This window comes from Daucus carota, chromosome 9, assembly GCF_001625215.2.
Source record: "Daucus carota subsp. sativus chromosome 9, DH1 v3.0, whole genome shotgun sequence".
Taxonomy (NCBI): domain Eukaryota; kingdom Viridiplantae; phylum Streptophyta; class Magnoliopsida; order Apiales; family Apiaceae; genus Daucus; species Daucus carota.
Genome location: NC_030389.2, coordinates 41032965 through 41054148, shown reverse-complemented (window position 1 = coordinate 41054148; position 21184 = coordinate 41032965). Strand labels below are relative to the sequence as shown.

At 34.9% G+C, this 21184-nt stretch overlaps 3 protein-coding genes across 3 annotated transcripts; all 3 read left to right on the top strand.

The window, feature by feature from the left end:
* Nucleotides 1–807: 807 nt before the first annotated feature.
* Nucleotides 808–2584, top strand: LOC108201644 (TMV resistance protein N-like). Its single transcript, XM_017369929.2, has 2 exons — nt 808–1502; nt 1870–2584. Exons 1-2 carry the CDS (start codon nt 841–843, stop codon nt 2171–2173), a joined length of 966 nt encoding a protein of 321 aa, XP_017225418.2. The 5' UTR covers nt 808–840; the 3' UTR covers nt 2174–2584.
* A 4845-nt stretch (nt 2585–7429) lies between these two features.
* Nucleotides 7430–12846, top strand: LOC108201857 (serine/threonine-protein kinase STY13). Its single transcript, XM_017370186.2, has 7 exons — nt 7430–7784; nt 8218–8821; nt 9828–9949; nt 10150–10361; nt 10445–10619; nt 11231–11365; nt 12409–12846. Exons 2-7 carry the CDS (start codon nt 8305–8307, stop codon nt 12613–12615), a joined length of 1368 nt encoding a protein of 455 aa, XP_017225675.1. The 5' UTR covers nt 7430–7784; nt 8218–8304; the 3' UTR covers nt 12616–12846.
* A 3137-nt stretch (nt 12847–15983) lies between these two features.
* On the top strand, nt 15984–21005 carry LOC108201858 (homocysteine S-methyltransferase 2). Its single transcript, XM_017370188.2, has 7 exons — nt 15984–16211; nt 18022–18078; nt 18167–18390; nt 19044–19173; nt 19933–20136; nt 20411–20482; nt 20614–21005. The coding sequence occupies exons 1-7, from the start codon at nt 16062–16064 to the stop codon at nt 20764–20766; spliced, it is 990 nt and encodes a 329-aa protein (XP_017225677.1). The 5' UTR covers nt 15984–16061; the 3' UTR covers nt 20767–21005.
* Nucleotides 21006–21184: the final 179 nt, after the last annotated feature.

Sequence of the window (21184 nt, the reverse complement as noted above, 5' to 3'; positions counted from 1 at the left end):
TCTCTAACAATCAAGTTTAGCGTTATTCCAGAGAACTGCCTACGCACATTAGATGGATCTAAAGTATTGTTTGTTCCTCTTTTGTGACGCTCTCAGAGAAATAAATATCATTTCATTGCTGTGTTTAGCATGTGTAGACTTGATCTCTTCCACTCTGACAAGGGGCTGTTGCTTATATCATATTAAAAAAATTTCAGAGTGAGGCTTCTAAAATCAGAGTGTATTAGTTAATGGTTAAGAGAATATCATTTGGAATTGAAAGGAGTGCATAATGTGCAGAACTAAAATTGAAGACATAACAAAAAGTAACTTTGTTGAACATGAATAAACCCTTACTATATTATGCAGAAAAATGTTTCGGAACTCATATTTTATCACATTCCAATGTTATTTTTTCCAACTAGTTCTTACTTTGAGCGAGAAACCATCTTGATTTCTGAGTTGAGTGGCAGGCAATTCTTATCTATAAAACCTGGTTAAGCAATAATTATGTAAGGCTTTTGAGAAATATTATCAACCTTATCTAATGTTTCATAAATAAAGAGATTTGGTTATTAGGCAGTGACAGTGAGGATGTTTATGATTCATTGGCCAGTTGGCCTTTAACCTTAACTAGCCGAAATGCCTGATCACTTGATACCTACGGACAGAAACTAAAAATAGGAATATATTGACAATAGGAATTGTTTTTAGGATAGTGCAAGTATGCAACTGATGTTTTCTAGAACCCACAACTTAAACTAGGTATAATAAGATAGAATAAATGACAAAGGTTTAAGGCAGTGTGTATAGGATAATGCAATATGTGTTGCTAGGGTCAGTATACATATCATGTAAATTATGGAACTGTTTGCTTTACAACATTCTAAACTAAACACTAGCCATTACATACCTTATCCAACTTTTTTTTTTTTGCTAATTTTTAGACAATTTGTTGATTGCCTTATGCCTCTGTTGTCAATGGATAGATTACTCAAACAAGCTACCTCTCTGGTTTTCCCTTCTTTGTTCCCAACCTCTCCGAGGAATTACAATGTCTTCTTGAGTTTCAGAGGAGAAGATACACGAAAGAGCTTCACGGACCATTTATACAATGCACTGAAATTGGCTGGTTTACAAGTTTTTATAGATAATACAGGTTTGCCAAGAGGGAAGGAAATTTCCCCTGGACTGATAAAAGCTATTCAAGAAGCAAAAGTTTGTATTGTAATTTTCTCAAAAAACTATGCTTCTTCAAGATGGTGCTTGGACGAGCTCTTGGAGATCCTAGATTGCAAGAAGAAACTAGGGCTAATTGTTCTTCCTGTATTCTATAAGGTTGACCCTTCTTTCATAAGACATCAAAAGGTCCATTTTGAAGAGGCTCTTGACACGCATAAATGGTTTGGAAAATGTTTTTATGGTGACCATCAAACGAAGAAGGAAAAGATAGAAATGTGGCGAGCTGCATTACACGAAGCTGCTAATATATCCGGCTACTGTCCTGACAACGATGCAAATGGGTAAGAAGGCATAGACCTTTTTCAACATAATTACAACAGTAAAAGAGTCTCATGCATCTGCAATCAATTTTTTTTCAAAAAAATAATATAGCATGTAACAAAATAGAGTGCTTAGGTATAGAATCATAATTTCTTTGTCATGTTAGAACGTCTACCATTAGAGACAATGTATAAAAAGAATGAATCCTCAGACACATCAAGATCCTTGGCATGCAACTCTTGTAGTAAAACAAGTGGAGAAAATTACCCTTTTGGCTAGATAGTGGCCCCTCATATACTTACAAAACTACAGACTACTTGTTAATCTCAATTTCTGACTGTTCTTTTAAAGCAACACATGTTCATATTTGTGGGTAAAATTTGACAGGCATGAAGCAACTACAATCGAGAAAATTGTTGAGGATGTTCTTCATGTAGTAGATCCTGATAAACATTTGAAATATTCCAAGATCATGGGAGAAATCAAAACTCGTCTGTCATTCATGAACATCGAGAACAATGTACATGTGAATGGAATAATGGGAATCACAACCAAAACAATAGTTTCCAGTGGTATAGCCAGAACAGTAGCCAATGCAGTAGCTAATCCCCAAGGTATCTTGGTAGAAGCAGCAACAGCAGCAGTTGCCAGAGTTGTTGCTGATAAGGTTTTAGATACCCTCAATTTTTAAGTTATAGCTGAATCACAGATGGCACTTCAGTAAATTATCTTATAACAACTAATACTCCCTCTATTTGAACACCGAGAGTCTTTTCTAAAAATTTCTTTTCTACTCTGCTAAAATCCTGATATCCATTTATTTACTATACTAAAATATGATCGATATCATTTGATTGCTCAGTACAGGTGTTACAATCAGGCTAAGCAAACAGTAGGCTGAATTGTTGTTCATCTAGCAAGAAAAATGAAGGGCATATTGCAACCCATGTAGCTCCTGATTAATGTCCAGAAAGTGTATCTGTATATCTAGTACTAAGCAAACTATAATGTATTATCAGTTACAATTGCATTTGTGTCATTATTCAGAAAAATGTTCTTCCTTTTTGTGCCTTTCTTCTGAGACTCTCAAATAAAAATTTCAGTTCCTCTGTTTTTCTCTTGACTTGTTATACAATGGCAAGCAGGCTGTAACCATGTATTAACAACAAGAATACATCTCTTGCTGCTTAATCCCTCTTCATTATCTGTCATGTTGCTACAGTAGCTACATCCAGTTCACAGATAAGGGATTCACTTATAAGGCTATATAAACACATAAAATAAAAATGACCCCTTTAAAGATGATGTCCAAATACTAATGCAAAAGGACTTGCATGAAGCTGACCAACAACTTTATCAGGAATTGCTAGCCTCGTGATCAAAGGGTACTGTGATCAATGACCATCCCATTATTGAGTTCATTGCAAGCCTCATTTACAGCCTCTTTGAACTTTGCAGCAGCAGATCACACTCCCAGATTTTTTCATCACAAACAACTAAAAGTGGATATGACCAGTTTCAATAGCTTCTTAAAGCTCAGCTTTGCTAATGATCTAGCCGCTACAATAGCTTTTTCAGGGGCTATTACAGTAAGTGATCAATTATCCAGGGCTATAATATCATGAAAGTTCCTAACTACAAGAAAACAGGGTCCTTGAGGACTTCTCGTGTTGATTTTTTTGAAGTGTTAAGGAAAAATGCCTTAGTATGTGTTAAGTAACCAGTCCATCTTGTATATTATTCTCTTCAAAACTGAAGCCTGAAGGATCTTATACGATCCTTCAGGCTTCAGTTTAAAAAAAAAAAAAATCCAGGTGGAGTGTGTGATCCGGGCTGAGCATGAGTTCTCTATGAGCTCAGAGAGAGCTTCAAGGCAGCCTGATTGTGGACTGAAGAAGGGAGAATGTACTTGGCTTATGTTGGAATCATATTCAAGATTAGACCTGATTTTATAACAAAATTTTGGAATTTGACCCGCGTTGTCATTAAAATAAGTACAAACAAGAACAATTTAATTAATACTAATGTGCACAAAAGTTAAATAAACCAAAAATATGGAACAGATGGAGGACTATCTACTATTTCAACACTTGCATATGTTCTAGAACATAAAATCACATATCTTCAGTTGAGCCACCAGTAGCAGCAGACTACCGGCAATAAACATTGATATACTACTTAAACAAATTACCCTTTTGTTGTTTAGTTTTTAAAAATACTTAACAAAATAGTTAGAGTGATCTTAATATGATTCACTATGAGCTTTACAGTTCAAATGTCATAGTCACACATGCTACAAAACACTAGATCTAAATATTAAGCATGCAAGAAGACATACAGATTCTGTCGTTTCCCTTCAAATAAAACCTTTGTTACACAATACAAGATGACAACTTTTGAACTGATATTTCATGATCCATGACCAAGATAATATCACATCTTTATGTCAATTTCTTTCGATGTTCACCAAGTGTTTTGGACTTTCTAATTAAACTGGATTCTAGCCCGAAACTTCCAACATAATCTGATTGGCAGCTAGATTCTCTTTACTTTAGCTGTTCTTATTACACATCCATATATAGGGAACTTTGAGTCATTGTCCCCCACCTGCCCTAGAGGCATCCGCCCCTGCCTTTAACAATACCTTAGCCAGAATGCCTGCTCACTCAGGACAGAAAGAAAAGATAGGGAAAAAATGACAAAGACATAAGAAGTTTTTTGATAATGCAGCTAATGGATATTATAAAACATCACTCAGTCACTTCTTTTACAATGTTGTAAACTAAGCATCATTAGCTATACACCTAGTTTTAACTTCTTGACTGCTTAAAGCTTCTACTGTCAATGGATAAATTACGTAAACGAGGTACCACTTTGTCTGTGTGCCAACTTCAGCTTCAAGCACTAAGAGAAATCACAACGTTTTCCTGAGTTTCAGGGGAGAGGATACACGAAAAAACTTCACAGATCATCTTTACAACGCGCTAAAGCTGGCTGGGGTACAAGTCTTTATAGATAACAATGATTTACCAAGAGGAAACGAAATTTCCCCTGCACTGCGCAGAGCAATCCAAGAATCCCGAGTTTGTATCATAATTTTCTCCACAAATTATGCTTCTTCAAGATGGTGCTTAAATGAGCTTGTAGAGATCATTGAATGCAAGCAAAAAAGAGGGCTAATAGTTCTACCAGTGTTCTATAATGTCGATCCTTCTTTTTTACGACATCAAACGGTCAATTTTGAAGATGCTGATGAAGTAAATAAATGGTTTGGCAAATGTTCCTTTGTTGATGCTCAAATGAAGCGTAGAGTAGAGCTGTGGGGAGCTGCATTACGCGAAGCTGCTAGTATCTCTGGATATTGTCTGGAAAAGGACGCGAATGGGTAGGCATCTACTAAATCTTTTTTCGTGTTATTAGTTTGTGATCTTCTATTCTTGACAGTAACATAAGTACAATATATTTTTGGATAAAATTTGACAGGCATGAAGCAAGATTTGTCGAAAAAATTGTTCAGGATGTTCTTCCAGTGGTAAATCCAAAGAAAAAATCAAAATGCCCCAAGATCATCCGTGGAATCCAGACTAATCTGTCAATTATAAGAATCGACAACAATGTACGTGTGACTGGAATAAGAATGCCAACTAAAACAATAGTTAAGAACGGGATAGTCAAAATTGTATCCAATAAAGTAGCTCCCCATGGAAAATTGGTAGAAGCAGCAACAACTATAGTTGCCAAAGTTGTCATTGACAAGGTTTCAGGTTTGCTCAAATAGTAATTCCTCCGCCGACACACGGGGTCTTTGCTAAGAGTTTGGTTTCTACTATGCTTGCTTATCAGTTACAACTGCAATGTTTTTCTGATACATATTTTAGGAAAGTGTTAATGGTCTTTCTGCTAAATGCAAACCTTATATTTGACCAATAGCAACACAGATCAAGTATTCTTAGACTTGTAATGTAATGGCTTTGCTACAGCAAATTTTATAAGAGCTATGGTTGTGGCCAGCTTAAGTACCATCATGGTACCTCGCCATTGCTAATGCGCGCCTTAGCTGCCACATTGGGGGTGTTTGGCTCGGCTTGTAAGCCCAGCTTCTGTCTGGACTTATAAGTCAGAAACAGCTTATTCAAGTGAATTTCAGTGAGAAGTTTAAAATATTAACTTTTTTTTAGTGACTTGCTTTTAGTTTTGAAATTTGATTTTACAAATATACAGAGGACGTCCAAATTATCTATTTAAGCGGCAAATAGTGACCGATTTTCTTTGATCAGGAATGTTCTGATTGCAACGAAAGATGGACCTTGAATTTAACCTGTATCCATGTTAGGCCTGGCAATTTGACACGTGACACGCTAACACGACACGAAACGACACGAAATAAACGGTTATGGTTTTTGATTTTAGGTACACGAAACACGAAAGTACACGAACACGAAATTCCACTGCAAGAACCATTGGATACGAACACGAATGGCAGTGGAAGTATCCAATGGGCAGGACGTGTTTTCGAATGACAGACACATGGATTCCATGTGTCTGTCATTCGAACTCATGTTATACATATCGATGCATTCCTTCCCTCGCTGAGAATCGAGTCTACTATAGAGGTTGAAACCTGAAACTACCAAAACTGGAAGGAAAAAACATATGTGTCATGTGCATTGCTCCCTGTTAATTTAGCTGCCAAACTAAATACTGTTCTTAGAGCATTTCCAACGGTGTTGACTAAAAATGGTTGGCTAAATTGGACCCTTAAGACATTATGTAAAATTTGTCGAAAGTGTAAGCCATTTTGCTTCGATGATACTGGTTATATTGGTTGGATATATTTTAGAAATAGTAAGTTATTATTCTTTCAAGTTGTTATAAATAGAAGGTATATTATCATATAGTAATAAATGATACGAAATCTTGCTACTGAAATTGCTACATGCCTGTAGTGGTTGGCCAAATATAGCCAACATCAATTGGTTGACTATATTTTTAGACAAGATATATCTGTGGTTGGAGTGGAGCAAATTTCACACATTATCTATCATTTTTATTTATGGTATGATTTAATGAATTTTAGCTAAGGATTTTGATGGGGTGGAGATGCTCTTAGCCAGCAGCGGAATTATAACTAAAATCATGCGCTTAAATAATTAATTATATTTCCACGCATTTTGACTACCGATGGTCACATAAAAAAATACGAAGTATTGTTTTATGACGTGAACGCTGAACCCCACTGTCATGTTTCTTGATTCTTTCCTCGCAAAGAAAATATCTCACCATTTTCAAAACACATTTATGATTTAACTAATAATAATCTTAATATTTGTTAAAGTTGAAAAATAAGATTGATAATTAATTGATAATTATGTTTAAGATTACTTATACATAATGAACTATATATAAATATGGATAATCAATGATATTTTTATGATGAAACTAAAATTTATGACAAATACTTCAATATTCCAAATTTTTATGTAAATCATAAAATTTGACCCATATTAATTGTATATAACTATAAATATCAATTTTTTGTTTCAAAATAATTAGATCATATCCGACCGTTATTATATATTTAGATAAATTTTAACGATTGACTTATCTACTTTGCATCGAGGAACGTCCAATGTCTACATCTTTAAATTGCCTTCCCATAATAAATAAAATCATTTAAAAAACAATCTAAACAGATTAGATTGCTTTTTAAATGAGATATATATGTGTACCTTATCTCAGCTCCGAACCCATCTCTATCTTTGACCTCCACGAAACCCCCGACAAAAATTCTTTTACTTTAACAAAAAGACTGACGTTCCAAACGTAACCGAAAAGGGGCAAAATCGTAATTAAAACCTTAATAGGAGGCTGATTTAGCAAAGAAGGGTACAGCACGGAAAATAGTACCACGTTATTCATTCCATCTGTTTGTGTTGTTTTGGATCTTTTCGCATGTTGTTGTTGCTGTCAAAACTACTACGCAAAGCCCCCCGCCCTCTCGCTCTCTAAATCTCTCTCCCTCTCTCTCTCTCTCTAATCTCTCTCTCCCTCTCTCTCTGATCTCTCTCTCCCTCTCTCTCTCGTGCATACTCCCGTTCCTATATCTCTAAGAATAAATGTACGTATCTGTCATCTCCCTTCTTTAATTCGCATTCCCACCTTTTATTTTCATATCTATCTTAAAATCTCTAAGCCCCCCTTGTGTTGTGTGTGTGCCTATATAAACCTATCTCATACATTGCATTGTGTACATGGTTTGCATTCTCTGCCCTCTTTCTCTCTGTGGTCTTTGCTACTTGTAGGTAAGTGTTACATCTTTATCTTATTTTATTTGTATTAATTTAATAATAATAATAATTTATTTATGCATGTTCTGTACTTGTGTTTGTGTATCTGTGATGAAACTCTGTGATTTTCATATTAGGTCTTTATTTGTGCTTTAATTTATTGTGGAGTTCTTCTTTTTTGTGAGGATTGGGTTTTTTACTAGGTTAACAAGATATGGTATTTAAAATCTTGAAAACCCTTGTTGTTTTATTTGATTAGTACATGTGTTTGAGTTTAGTTCTGTACTTTGTTATGTGCTTTCTTAGTGATTTACTGATTGATATTATGTTTAGATGAATGACTGTTAGAGTTGGTGTAATTTGTCTCGTTAAATTTGTTTCTTTTTTCTATAGTATTTATTGTTACTGAATTGATTGATGTTTGACTTGTTGTGGCTTGATTTGGCAGGGTTGCAAGATTCTGAATTTTGCAACAAATTGAAGGACTACTTAGTTTTGATAATCTTTTGGAAGTTAAGTGTGGTAATCATTTTTAATGGACTCGAGTACTCGTAACGAAATAGAAGAGGTTCCTGAAACTCAAAAGTCAGAAATTGAAGAGGAGGTTTGTTCGAAGGTGAATGTTCCAGATGAACAAAAGGAGCTTCCGGAGACTAAAAAGTCAGAAATTCAAGAGGGGGGTGGTTTGAAGGTAAATGCCACAGATGAAAAAGAAGAGGTTCCGACAACTGAAAAGTCGGAAATTCAAGAGGAGGGTAGTTCGATGGTGAATGCCACAGCTAGTGCAATCCCGGACAATGTGTCAGGGAAGGCTCCAGGAAGTATTAGTAGCAAAGACAAGATTTTCAGAGCTGATAAGATTGATCTAAAAAGCCTCGATATTCAGCTCGAGAGGCATTTGAGCCGTGCTTGGTCGTCTAAGAAAGTGGATCCGCAAAAGCCTAAGGAAATTTGGGAGATTGATTTAGCGAAGTTGGATATAAAACGTCTTGTGGCTAGGGGAACATATGGTACAATATATCGTGGTACCTATGATAACCAAGATGTTGCAGGTACATACGTATCCATCTCTGGTAACTTATCAAAATAGATTGCTTGTTGTTCTTTGTCATTAATTGAAGATGAAATAAAGATCTATATGTGTGATTCGTTTTGTGTCGTTGTCTTCCAGATTCCATGTTTTTCTTTACCTCGTCTGTTTTGTGTTGAATCTGTGTTTTAGGTTAGTAAAATGTGGCTGTGTATGTGTATAAATTTATGAATAAATATTTTCTAATAGAATCATGTGAGGCTATTGATTGGCATCTTCTCTTGAAAGTACTGGATAGGTTGTCAGACTTTGTTACCTACTTCTGAAAACCTGAATACATGATAACTATTGCAAATTTGCATGTGTTTTTCTTGAGATTTTAGCATGCAGATTCATCTTGATTCGACGTGCTTAGACAGTTTTAAAGTCACCAATAAAAGAACGCGGCTAATGAATAAGATACGACATGCTTTGGTAGATGCTGTGTGTGTGTGAGAAATACTGCAATCTTTAGGGTATTAACTTGATTGTCAATTTCCTAAGGTCATACATTAATTGGTACATTGGGGTTATGACACGTAAGTAATCTTTCTAGATTGGATTGCATAGTCAACAGATTAGAAGTAAAGTTCTGAGATCCTAGATTCAAGGAAATCTAATTGCCATGTACCATGACGTGCAAGTCTAATTGCCATGTACCATGACGTTGCACAAACTGTTAAAGTGCAACTCGATCTGACCGCATCATGTTTAACATTATGATTAGTTAAAAATGTATTATTAGCTTGATGGTAATTAATCATGGAGCAGTAAATATTCATAGTTTGCCCAGTGCAGGATTAGTCCTTTGCTATTTAGGAAAATTAACTTTCAGTATGCATGATATAGTAGTTCATTGTTAGTGCTCATGAGAAATACTAGCTTTTTTTATAAATTATAAGAACCCTAACCCTACAATTAAATTATGGCTTACAGTCTGTTTTAAGACATTGTACTATTTGCTCAAACAATCATCTATTGTGCTGCAGTGAAAGTGTTAGATTGGGGAGAGGATGGCATGGCCACTACAGCTGAAACTGCTTCTCTTAGAGCATCATTTCGACAAGAGGTTGCTGTTTGGCACCAGCTAGACCATCCAAATGTCACAAAGGTAAGTTCCTGGCTCGCAGATTCTCTAATTAGAAGTAGTTATATTTAGGTCGATTTATGGAAGGTTTAATCTAATTCGACCCCCCTTAAATTTTCAGAGTGATTTAATACTTGAAGTCTTTATACTTTTTGTTTCTTTGGCTAATCTACTGCTGATATAATGTCATTACTCAAGAAATAATTATATATGATGATTTGTAGTTTATTGGTGCCTCGATGGGAACGTCAGATCTGAAGATTCCTAATACACCCTCTTCGTCAAGCGGAGCATTAGCCGACCTTCCTGCAAGGGCGTGCTGTGTTGTCGTGGAATACGTTCCAGGAGGAACTTTGAAAAGCTTACTATTCAAAAATAGGAAGAAGAAACTTGCTTTTAAAGTTGTTGTCCAGCTTGCATTGGATCTAGCTAGAGGGTGAGATTTTATTCTGATACGTTTATCTAAAGATAATAGGTAACAATGACCACTATTAATCATTATATGTCTTCTTTTTGCAGATTGAGTTATTTACATTCGAAGAAGATTGTGCATCGAGATGTCAAGGCTGAAAACATGTTGTTAGACTATCAGCGAAACTTAAAAATCGCTGATTTTGGTGTTGCTAGGGTTGAAGCACAAAATCCCAAGGATATGACAGGAGAAACTGGGACGCTTGGATACATGGCACCAGAGGTAAGAATGACAGTTATCAAAACCTGTTTTAAAATTCAGAATTATGTATGACGCCATTATGCAACTGTCAAAACGGGGATATATAAACCATATATGTACGGTCTCTGTATTATGTCCATCAGCAATTATTGACTATATTGGGAAAGCATTTCTCTTTGCGTAATGCCCTCATTGCGTTTTATTTCCTTAGTTCATCTTCATTTCTTTACTAATCCATCCTCCAATCAATACCTAAAAGTTTGTTTTACCTTGCACCTAATTAGGGATTATCGTCGCTCATTTACAAACACATAGACCACCAAAAAGAATAGGAAAAAAAAAAAAAGAAGCTCCTATATACCCCAGAGTCTAAGCATGCAGTAAGCAGATTTATGAGCCACAAATGATAGATTTTTACTTTATCCGTCTGTGTCGAGCATTAAATTATGGTTATGGTTTTTCTATTATCTTTATATATGAACCTGGAGTTGAGTTGGTTGCATTATTGTGTGCGCTACATTCTGACGTTTCATATAAGCCTGTAATATTTAGAGCCCTATTTTTCTTTTCTTTTCTTTCTTTTTTTGCGTAAGTTTCTTACTGAAACAAAATAAATGAGGTGCTTTTTATAGGTTCTCGACGGAAAGCCATACAACAGAAAGTGTGACGTGTACAGCTTTGGTGTATGCTTATGGGAAATATATTGCTGTGATCTTCCCTATGTAAACCTTAGCTTTGCTGAAGTTTCATCTGCTGTTGTCCGATTGGTCAGTCCTACTTATAACAAAGCAACGAATTATTGCCTTTTTTTATAATTCTCGCTGGTATTTGACTGCTGACGTATCTATTGCTTGGATTCTATCGCATAATTACTTATATGATTTAAAATCCCCCTGCCCCCAGCCCAAATAAAGTAAACAGGTATAGGTGGAGAGTATCTGGAAACAAGCTCTTATTACTATGTTTTACATCGCTAGGGTAAACTTTCAGATAGAATATTAGACATAACACTCTTTTAATGGCATTCCAATAAACACTTGAAAGAAATTATAAAATTGTGAACAATAGCCTCAATGAAAAATGGTTCGTAAAAGGTTTACAGATGCTAGTTGTCAGTGGTTTGTTTCAGGGACTCAGAAAATTGTTTGTAAAGGTCAAGCGGATGCTAGTTGTCAGAGGCTGGTTTCAGAGATGAGCGGTGGGCAGTGTTTAGTTCCTAGCTAAGTGCTAAATTGACTTGAGTAATTTAAAGACCCGGAATTGCGACCTTGCCCCATGTCAAAAAGACAAAATCATATTAGCCTTTCTCAACCATTTTGGATTTGATGATTGTAAATCAGATGAAAGGCCAGTGGACCACAATTTTACGGGAAATAGAATAGTTTACCCCCGGTCATTAAATCTCACACTCTAACAGTTCTAAACCATTAAATGGTGTCATGTGCCAATATAAATGACACAAATATCTTTCTCAACGTATATGTGAACTTCTCTATATCTCGATTCTCTATCACAACATTACGCAAAACTTTGTTTACAGAATCGGGAAAGGTTATAGTGGTATATGCCAGGTGGGGCTATGAGAGGAGACTTAATAATGAGGACATTTGTTACAAGTCATGTTTAAACATTTGTTACGAACTATTTGCAATTTAGAAAGTATGAAATGATACAGAGAGGAAATATATTTTGTATCTCCATTATATGTTTTACTAACTGCTATTTATCTATATCACTCATAGGGAGAGAGGAGATAGAAATTTTCTTAATAAAATTGGTATAATATTGCTTATTAATCTGATTTCCGCAGAATCTGCGTCCTGATATTCCCCGATGCTGCCCGAGTTCATTTGCAAGCATTATGAAGAAATGTTGGGATGCCAATCCTCAGAAACGTCCTGAGATGGAGGAGGTCGTGAGGCTGCTGGAAGCAATTGATACCAGCAAGGGAGGAGGGATGATCCCGGAAGACCAAGCTAGCGGATGTTTTTGCTTTGCTCCCATGCGAGGTCCCTGAAACGGACCATATGCCGTCCATCCATTATCAGTCCAGTGCATACAGAGAAAGTGTGCCTTTTCTTTTTTTAATGGATTTAGTAAAATGTTGGTCCCTAGGAGATTTCCGAATGTTTTTTTTTCCAATATTTTCTGAATGTTACTTGCAACTACTTAAAACTAGTTCTTTTACTTTTGTCTTTGTGGATGAATGTTGAAACTTGAAAGATGTAAAAAAATGGCTTTAGAGCCTTTTCGTGGGTGCTGATACCATTGCTACTTGGTAATGCACCCCACTGTGGTAACAAGTGCACACACAGGTGGAGCACCATATTCTGCTTCCACCCTTCTGCACATAAGTATCTGTTTGCTTAACAGCTTAATTATAGTTAAATATGAATATATGTTTGTTCTGAAAATGACTAGCTTATGATTTGTTCTGTGTTTTACTAGTGAAATGATATTACTTCCTCTCTTCAGCACTTGAATCATTGGATTGGTTTTTTTCTATATGGGCTGAGCAGGAACCACACCTGCAGGGATTGTTATCACAATTTTTTGTTTTTTTTTTTGTTAAACCGGTGTCTGGGCCAGTTTGCGCGCATCTCGACTAATTCGGTTGAGCATTCTTACACACTCATACCCCCGAGCATGGTAGCCCACTTACTCCCGGAGCGCTCATGAAATCAAAGTCTTGAGCGCCATTGTCCAATCATCTGGGACACCCCGTTGGGGTCCTCCGAGCATGGTAGCCCCCTTACTCCCGGGCCTGGGACACCCTGTGGGGGTCCTCCGAGCATGGTAGTCCACTTACTCCCGGGACGTCCATGAACTCGAACTTGTGACCTCAAGATCACAAGGCTTAAACGTCATTGTCCAACCATCTGGGACACCTGTGGGTCGTTTTCACAATTTGTTAGATGCTTATTTTTTACACTTATTTTCTGGCACCATTGTTTTATGAGGTTCATATCCAAAATTTTGTTCTTTCTCGTTTATCAATTATTTGACCAGATAAAATTGTAGAAAAACAGAAAAGCGAGATAGAAAGAGAATTATGCTCCAAATATGATAAAGATGTAGATATAGATATGTTTATCCACGCCACCTCCACTACTAAATAAAGGACAAAATGATATCATAAGCATAGTTGAACATGGACAGAACTTAGCGTCAAATGCTAATTTCAATCAAGCAACAAGATTACGTATAAAATTTATTTTTCTCAAGATGCATTATGCATGACTACTTTATTGTGTCGCCTGATTCGGTATATATACTCTTATTCTTTCTATTTAATCCAATTTTTCTTTTATAATTTTAATTCGATAATAAAATCTATACTGCATTTATAAAATGACCGGATTGAATAAATAGAAAAAAAATCAATCACCAATTTTCAGGGGAAGATACATCATCAATATATCGAAGATGATATATATGTATCATTTTTGTCATAATCAAACGAATTGACGACTCAAATCCATTATTTAATATCTAGTTACAAAACTAAATCATGCACGAAATACTTGTAATTTAAATAAAAAAGTTATTTGTATATTAGGTAATGGTAGAAGATAACTAATTAATTAGAGCACGGACACAATAAATCGAATTAAACACATTTCATTAATTATTTTTATGATCAATAATATATGATCTAATTTACACGATTGGAGTACCATAAAGTTCTTAATTTGCGCCACTTTCTCCCGATGATGTGCCCTAATAAAACTTGTAGTATACTTAACCGTGCACGACATTGAAAGCGCAAGTTGATGTATTTATGTACACTAGCCTTTGACCCGTGCTAAGCACGGGCGGGTATATAGTTCGTAATTTATTATTTATAATTTAAATTTCAACATCATTTTATTAGTATTTTAGTATTAATGGATTGAATTTTAATTAAATTATATTATTCAACTGACTATATTTTCTCCCGATTATTTGAAAATAGACAAACCCTAATAAATATATGCGTGTGTGTTAGAATTTTAGTACATTTAATCCGAATTTAGTACACGTAGACTTAAAAATAAAAAATCAGAAAATTCAAATGTGTAATACCTCAACGTAATTTTGTAATTTTGGTTTTTTTGACAACAATAACTTTTAAGATTATGTAATGGTTCGTGTTTATATTGAAATAGAACACATTAACGTTAAAAAGAGTTATATGAATGTTCTCGTTAAAAAAAGATATTCAAAATTTTATATTTATAATTTTATTTATAACATCATTATAATTTTTTTTTAATGAAATATTATATGATAATGATTTGTTATGAGTGTTTTTAGTATTTGAAACTGTTTAACAATATAATACTAATAGACTTACATTTGTAGACTTGTAGTACCAAAAGGAGAGTACCAAACCAAAAAATATAACTAAAACCTTGGACTACAAATTATACCTATGTTGGCTTATTATAGTATAGTATAGATGACTAATATCATCTATAATGGGAGTTTGAGTTAATATAAAATATTACTTTAAAATTATTTATAAATGAAAGTAATTTTAAATTATAAATTTTATGAAATCCATCATTTTATGAAATCCAGAAAAATCCATCAGCATTTGAATACCACCAGATTTTAATGGATTCTAAACAATCCCAATTGAATATCATCGGATTTTAAAACATAATTTAAAATCCCAATTGAATACCACCAGATTTTGTAGTATAATTTAAAATCCCAATTGAAATTGAATACCTCAAGATTTTAATGGATTTCAAATTATTCCAATCGAATACCCTCGGATTTCATGAATGGAAAAAAATATTTTAAAATCTCAATCCAATACACCCTTTTAGTTTTGACACAGAATGAAAGACATATAAAATACTAGGAATCGGGGAGATACTTCGACAAAAAATTGATACGAATCAATCTTGAAAATTTAACCTCTATTTTAGTTTGTTAAGAATTTAATAAAAATATGAATAAAAATATTCGGACATTTATTCAAAAAAAGAAATATTCGGACATAATATCCTCAAATTCAAAATCCTTATGAATAAATTCATTCATCACGCTCAATTGTAAAAAAGGAACCATATCGATAGTTAATAATTATAACAAAACTCAATCTTTTAATAATAGATAAAATATTATAGCTTGCATTAATTTATTTAGAAAAAATATAATAAAGCAATGCCATCATCTTGGTGTCTTCTAGCACACAATAATATATTGAAAACGATAGATTTCATATTGAAACCAAACCTCAATGAGCTGTCGGAAACTTGCAAGAGAAAAAAAAAACGTCCAATAATAAACGGATAATTTGTTGCAAAGAAAAAAGAAACAACTCGAAATAGGGGTATTTTGGTACTTTTAGCTACAAGAATCTCATGTATAAATGCTGCACTCAACAACATGGTGTATTGGTGTGGCATGTAACTTGCTCCTTCTGTAGTGCACAGCTTCATAAATCTCCCTCTCTTTTCAACTGTGCAAATGAACATGGAAGATTTCCTCCGGCAGTGTGGTGGCTATGCGGTGATCGATGGCGGACTCGCGACGGAGCTCGAAAGCCATGGTGCTGACCTTAATGACCCTCTGTGGAGCGCCAAGTGCCTTCTTAGCTCTCCTCATCTCATTAGAAGGGTAACAAACTATCCTCTTTTTACATGGTTCCTAGATGTCGAGAGTTCTAATCTTTTCAGAAATATATCTCAGAGTTTCTTTCCAAATGACGTGACAGACGGATAGTTAATTTTAATTGGATGTTTGATGTGTATATATATTGGATCTGATTATTATCAGTGTGAGTTGAACCAATCATATATTGTCAACTAGAGAAAAAAATTTGGAAACATTTTTTGCGGTACGTAGTATTTTTCTTGATTTAATTTCTATGCGAATTTTAATTTACAGCAAATTAAACGGCCTGGTCTTGTGATTGTTACATTAAATCCTGGGTGATCAATATCATGTGATTGTTATGTTCTCTCTAATCTAGCTTAATTAAGGTTTAATCAAAGTAGTGCAACAGTGACAGTTTCTTGGTAGTATTAAAATATGTTTGAAGCATGGGCTGGATCAATTTCTGACAGTGACTTGTCCAAGGATATGCACTTCATCTCAATGTTGTTGTATTTATTTTAAACAGGGTTCTGTGGTTTCGACACATGGCTCCCTCATGTAACCGACACATATGTATATTTACGAGCTGTGCACAAATAATATATTCCTACTACTTTGGTAGAAACAAGAATTAATTCTAAAGAACCGGCGAGGCAGAATTTGTTATTTGAAAATTTCCCTAACTATATTGTTCGGTTGTCAGAGCCAAGATGTTATATATTCGGGAATCAACGGTTTCAAAAATTTAACTGGGGCAAAAAATATTTTTAATTAATTTTATTAATTATATGAAAGCTAAATTTTTTTAACAATATTTCAGAGGCCTGCCGGGATTGGAGAGGGGTCATTTCCGACCTGGTTCCGCCTCATGTTATTCCAATATTCCTTGACTGAGTATCGGTTTACTTTTGTTACAGATAGCTTGAATTTCGCCATTTATGGCTTCCGGTATATCTTTTGATACCAAAATAGGTTTTACCAAAGGTGATTTGTGTGTTTTTTGCATTACAGCTATGGTATGAAAAATCCTATTTGGGCAACTTCATTACCAGTGGTCCAGTGAAGTGCAATGTCTATATAGATGCGCTTATTAGTGAAAAATAAAAGAACATGTGGTCAAATGTTAAAATGGAATAGCATCCAACTTTATTCCTCCTTACAGAGTTCGGATACTCTGCAATAGGCAAAGTATAACAGTTCATGTAGCAATATTTGTGTTTACATAAATGAATTTACGGGCTTCAAGAACCATATAAGTTCTCTTTTAAGGCATGTATGCCTTGGAAATTAGAATCTGTTACTCTTTTCTAAACAAAAGACAAGGGGAAATTCCTTTATCTTAACCAATACATCCGTGAATTTGCTTATATTACTTAGTTTTTTTACCAATTGTGGAGCTACTGAGCACCTGTGTCCTACTAGATCCGTGAAAATGATTGTATCATACTTTTCTGATGGGTTTAAAGTTTGTTTTTCATATGATAACGTTGCAGTATGTCAAAGTAACTCAAAGAATAAAGATAGTTCTTGTGGAGTATGCAATGTGATTCAGGGGTCGACAATTGTAACATGTTCACATAAGATTACAGCATCAGACTATTCACTGCAATTTTCCCAGAAACACAGTGTCTGTTACATTCGTTTTGCATCCTACTTACTATTACACTAGGAAATGCATTGGTGATTTATTATCAAGAATTTAGCTATTGATGCTCCTAATAACAGATCACTATATAAGTGGTATTCCGGATCATCAGAAAAGCATTGTTATTAGAATCTATGCATTCTTTTCTTTCCTCTTAGTAAACTGACTTGATATGGCATATGACAGGTGCACCTAGACTACCTTGAAGCTGGAGCAAATATAATAATATCTGCTTCATATCAGGTAAATTTATACATGTCCACGTTAACTAGGAGTATAACTTGTTTACAGTGAAACTCTGTATTTAAAATGTGATTTTTGGGTGAGGCAGGCCACTCCTCAGGGTTTTGAGGCCAAGGGCATGTCTAGAGAAGAAGGTGAAGCTTTACTTAAAAAAAGTGTTGAAATAGCATGTGAGGCACGGAATATTTACTATGACAGAGCTGCCAAAGGTTCTTGGGATGTTACTGGAAATGTGCCGGAAAAACGTCCAGTCCTAGTTGCAGCTTCTGTGGGAAGTTATGGAGCTTACTTGGCTGATGGTTCTGAATATAGGTGAAATTCTGATGCCTATGTGTAATATTTGCATACTTCTTTTTGACATGGATTACTATCTGTCTCGCTGAGAATTATATTCTGTGAGTGACTTGTATATGACTAATTTTTAGAAAAGCAAATCCTAAACTGCGTATGCTGTGTGGCTTCTAGAACATCTGCGGTTATCCATTTCATCATACACAGATTCTTGCAATATAGAATTTGTGAAGTGAGTTTAAATGTGAGTGGTTATTTTTCAATGATAGGTAACGTGTTGCAAATAATTTGTTGGCCCCTTTTGTACTTAAGTGTGACAAATTCCCACTACTATCTTACCTTTGTTGACATGCACAAGTGCACAACGTTTTTGCAATGTTGTTCAGATCTTGACCAGGTCCTAGCTTCCCTAGTTCTATGCTGTTGCTGGGGGCTCTGCAACGGTTTTATATTATAATTACTAATGTATATTAGGTACTGAAGAGAATATGATTTTTTAAGTGCTTTATAATTATAAGTAACTGTTTCATATCTGCCATGTGAACAGATGGAATTCGTGTGGTCAATTTAGATTTTAAAAGTTTACTACTTACTGGTCACTTGAGCAGATATGCTGACGCTTTAATGATTTCAAAAAAATAAATTAAAATAACAATATGTTGTTTGTCTTACAGTGGGGTATATGGCGACACGGTCACTTTGAAAACTTTGAAAGACTTCCACAGAAGGCGAGTTCAAATTCTAGCTAAATCAGGTGCTGACCTGATTGCATTTGAGACAACGCCTAACAAATTGGAAGCAAAGGTATAGTCTAAAGCTGTGGAATTTCTGTATTATCAGAGAATAGGAAATTGATAATTTGACACGAATGATACGGATTATGAGTATAACATATTTAAGTAGTTTAAAATTTGTGGATCAGAGTTCATCATGTAAAAGAGTAAACTGTAGGGTATAATGTGCCTTCCACCATATGTAGTCTTGGTTAGTTTGTAGAATTGTTTTAAGGATCTCTTGTGTGATTATTTAGTTTGATGATTTTTCGCATGTAAACTAGCTTCTAAGATTGATGTGTTCATACAGCCACTATTGTTTGATGATTTAAAGCCCAAAATGGAATATTATAGTATGTAAGGCTTTCTCCTTTAAGCTGCCTAATTAGTTGCATAGTTCTACTTTAACTGCAAATTATGTCAGAAAGTGTAGTGTTGGCATGATTAAGAGTACCATAAATTTGAAAAAGTAGCAGAGTATAGTGTTTTAAAATTTGTATGCAGTACAAGATCCTATTTGTAGATTTAGCTGTGTTTAAACATTTTAGAGCAGAGTAAACATTAGGTGGAATGATTCCTTGTATTTACTATGGGACATCGAATGGAGACACTTGTTAACACATGATTGAGCCAGCTCAACATCTTATGCCTGAATCTTATCGCATGAATCAATTTGCGAAGGCTTTAACCAGTAAAATGCAAATTTTGAAAGTATTATTCTATTGTTTCATAGTTATTTAACATATGGTTAAGTTTATCCTTTCTGATAGACTTTACATGGCTACAACAGGCCTACACTGAGCTTCTTGAGGAAGAAAACATAAATATTCCAGCCTGGTTTTCCTTCAATTCCAAGGACGGAACCAATGTAGTTAGTGGTGACTCCATATCTGAATGTGCCTTAATAGCCGACTCATGCAAACAAGTAGTTGCAGTTGGAATTAATTGCACCCCTCCCCGATTTATTCATGGACTAGTTCAATCCATTAAGAAGGTATACTCTTTGAACTAGAATTTATTTCTAAATATTATTCTCTATCCAGTGCCAGAAGAAGGCTGAGGCTTTTCTTCGAAGGTATATCAGTTGAGTCAAACTTTCTTATCTTTTCATGCACAAGGCATTCTGTTCTTAAAAAAGTTCATATTCTTTACCTAGGGGTCTTCAGGAATCATGAACCAATTGTCAAATTTATCAGCTTTACCAGAAATAAAATTGTCACGTGTTTGCACAATTGTTCAACTCATTTGTTCTATTGTATATGAAACAGGTTACCAGTAAACCGATCCTCATATATCCAAACAGTGGTGAGACGTATGATGGTGAGAAAAAGGAGTGGGTGGTGAGTACTCTCTTTTACCTTATATCAAGTCATGCAGCTTTCACAAGTAGCATCCACTTTGTTCATTCTTTTTAGGGTAATTCATAATACTATTGCTCAACACTATACCAACGTGGATGTGATTTTCTCAGCCTACAACTGGAGTTGCAGATGAAGATTTTGTGTCATATGTAAGCAAGTGGTGTGATGCTGGGGCTTCTCTTATTGGAGGTTGCTGCAGAACTACCCCGAAAACTATTAGAGCTATATCCAAGACTCTGAAAAGGGGAGCAGCGCGAGGTTAAAGCCTCCTCTACTATAATGATGTTAAGGAACTGTGATATGTCACCACAACAAAAAGAGCTATAACTAAATAACATGCCTTGTAACTTTTCGTACTTGGTCAGCAAATTTCCACCTGTTCTTCAGCGATGCATTAAGCATTCTCACAAAGACAGAAGTGAGGATGTTCTTCCTGATGTTATAATGAAATGAAGTTCTAGTGGCTATTTTCAAATATATCTAAAGCTTGTTCTTACTGTTCTCTTTGACACTGACTTTGGCTTGAAACTAGTTATGTCTGGCCTATAAAAATTAGTAACAATTTCTCTAGTTCTATTGGTTTTTTGGAGTAAATAATAATTTTGATTACTTCAGAACGGAAATGGTGAAAATGGTGCAAATGATCTCATAAACTTAGCATGTAAATCTGTTACTGCAGAC

Bases quoted from the DNA above. Each gene is read 5' to 3' on its own strand.
- LOC108201644 (XM_017369929.2), top strand. From the start codon at position 841: ATGGAACTGTTTGCTTTACAACATTCTAAACTAAACACTAGCCATTAC. The intron at 1,503-1,869 runs GTAAGAAGGCAT...AAAATTTGACAG, and splicing joins CCTGACAACGATGCAAATGG to GCATGAAGCAACTACAATCG.
- LOC108201857 (XM_017370186.2), top strand. From the start codon at position 8,305: ATGGACTCGAGTACTCGTAACGAAATAGAAGAGGTTCCTGAAACTCAA. The intron at 8,822-9,827 runs GTACATACGTAT...ATTGTGCTGCAG, and splicing joins TGATAACCAAGATGTTGCAG to TGAAAGTGTTAGATTGGGGA. The intron at 10,362-10,444 runs GTGAGATTTTAT...TTCTTTTTGCAG, and splicing joins GCATTGGATCTAGCTAGAGG to ATTGAGTTATTTACATTCGA.
- LOC108201858 (XM_017370188.2), top strand. From the start codon at position 16,062: ATGAACATGGAAGATTTCCTCCGGCAGTGTGGTGGCTATGCGGTGATC. The intron at 16,212-18,021 runs GTAACAAACTAT...GGCATATGACAG, and splicing joins CTCCTCATCTCATTAGAAGG to GTGCACCTAGACTACCTTGA. The intron at 20,483-20,613 runs GTGAGTACTCTC...TGATTTTCTCAG, and splicing joins GTGAGAAAAAGGAGTGGGTG to CCTACAACTGGAGTTGCAGA.